The sequence below is a fragment of the Cariama cristata genome, unplaced genomic scaffold (assembly GCF_000690535.1).
Source record: "Cariama cristata isolate BGI_N322 unplaced genomic scaffold, ASM69053v1 scaffold28355, whole genome shotgun sequence".
Taxonomy (NCBI): domain Eukaryota; kingdom Metazoa; phylum Chordata; class Aves; order Cariamiformes; family Cariamidae; genus Cariama; species Cariama cristata.
Window position 1 is genome coordinate 1 of NW_009617341.1, and position 951 is coordinate 951.

A 951-nucleotide genomic window follows, 5' to 3' on the forward strand; every position below is an offset into this window, starting at 1 on the left:
GGTAAAGAAAAAAGACAATTTATCTCTACTGCATCTCAGTAAGTTTTAAGTAAATGAATCTTCTATATCTTGTTAGTCTTTTGGTGCTCAATAATCACAGACACTTCCCATGGAAAAGTAAGACACTGATGTCAACAGCACAGAAAAGGTAAGAATCCTTCACCTTAGCACATTCCACAAACAGTTCAGAAAACTATTCTGACCTATTTGAACATTCATTTCTGATTACTTTTCCTCAGAAACAACAAAAACAGCATAAAACATGAACAGATCATAATAAAAAGTTATACAAACCTATTTTCAATTTGAGAATGAATGTTTTGCCACCTCTCGGCTAACTGATCAACTTTTTCTTTATGCCAGTCAAAGTCAAGATCACGTTCCTTGTGCATTTTAAACATCTGATCACTGATCATCTTTGCCTTCTGTAGTTCATCCTCTAAAGCATGGAACACTTGTCTTTTCTCATCTACTTCAGATCTCCATTGCTAGTATGTGATAAATGATAAATTGTAAACAACTCTGAAATTGGGACACTATTTTATAAATGAGTATTTTACATGAGTAAAACGTATAAATGAATAAATGAAAAAAGTTTAAATGAATATTTTACTTCTGGTTGCCCAAACACTGGAATGGCACCAGAATGGGTCTGAAGCAACTAAATAGCTATGAACAGCAAAATAATTCTAAGTAACAGCATCCCCCACAACACATAGATCAAAACACAGACAGCAGATTAACATGCTTTTCTTATAAACTACAGCTTAAAATAAAATCATTAGGTAGATGCCAATCATTCTATCTAACAGAAAAGCATTATTCATCATTTGCAATATTAAAATGAGGTATATACAGCACACAAAAAACGCTCAACTTCAGTCTTACCATTTCTCAAAGATATCTGACAAACCTCCTAGGAAACTGTTTAGTATACCACAGCAGTAGCAG

The 951-nt window shown here is 33.2% G+C and overlaps 1 protein-coding gene across 1 annotated transcript in view; it reads right to left on the bottom strand.

Moving 5' to 3' along the window:
* Positions 1 to 294: 294 nt before the first annotated feature.
* Positions 295 to 951, bottom strand: part of LOC104161924 (dystonin-like) — a gene marked incomplete at both ends in the record, with an annotated part of 16,406 nt that continues 15,749 nt past the window's right edge. Inside the window, one exon of the mRNA XM_009700507.1 lies at positions 295 to 488. Within this exon, the coding sequence (XP_009698809.1) occupies positions 295 to 488 (194 nt within the window). The remainder of the gene's footprint in view (positions 489 to 951) is intronic.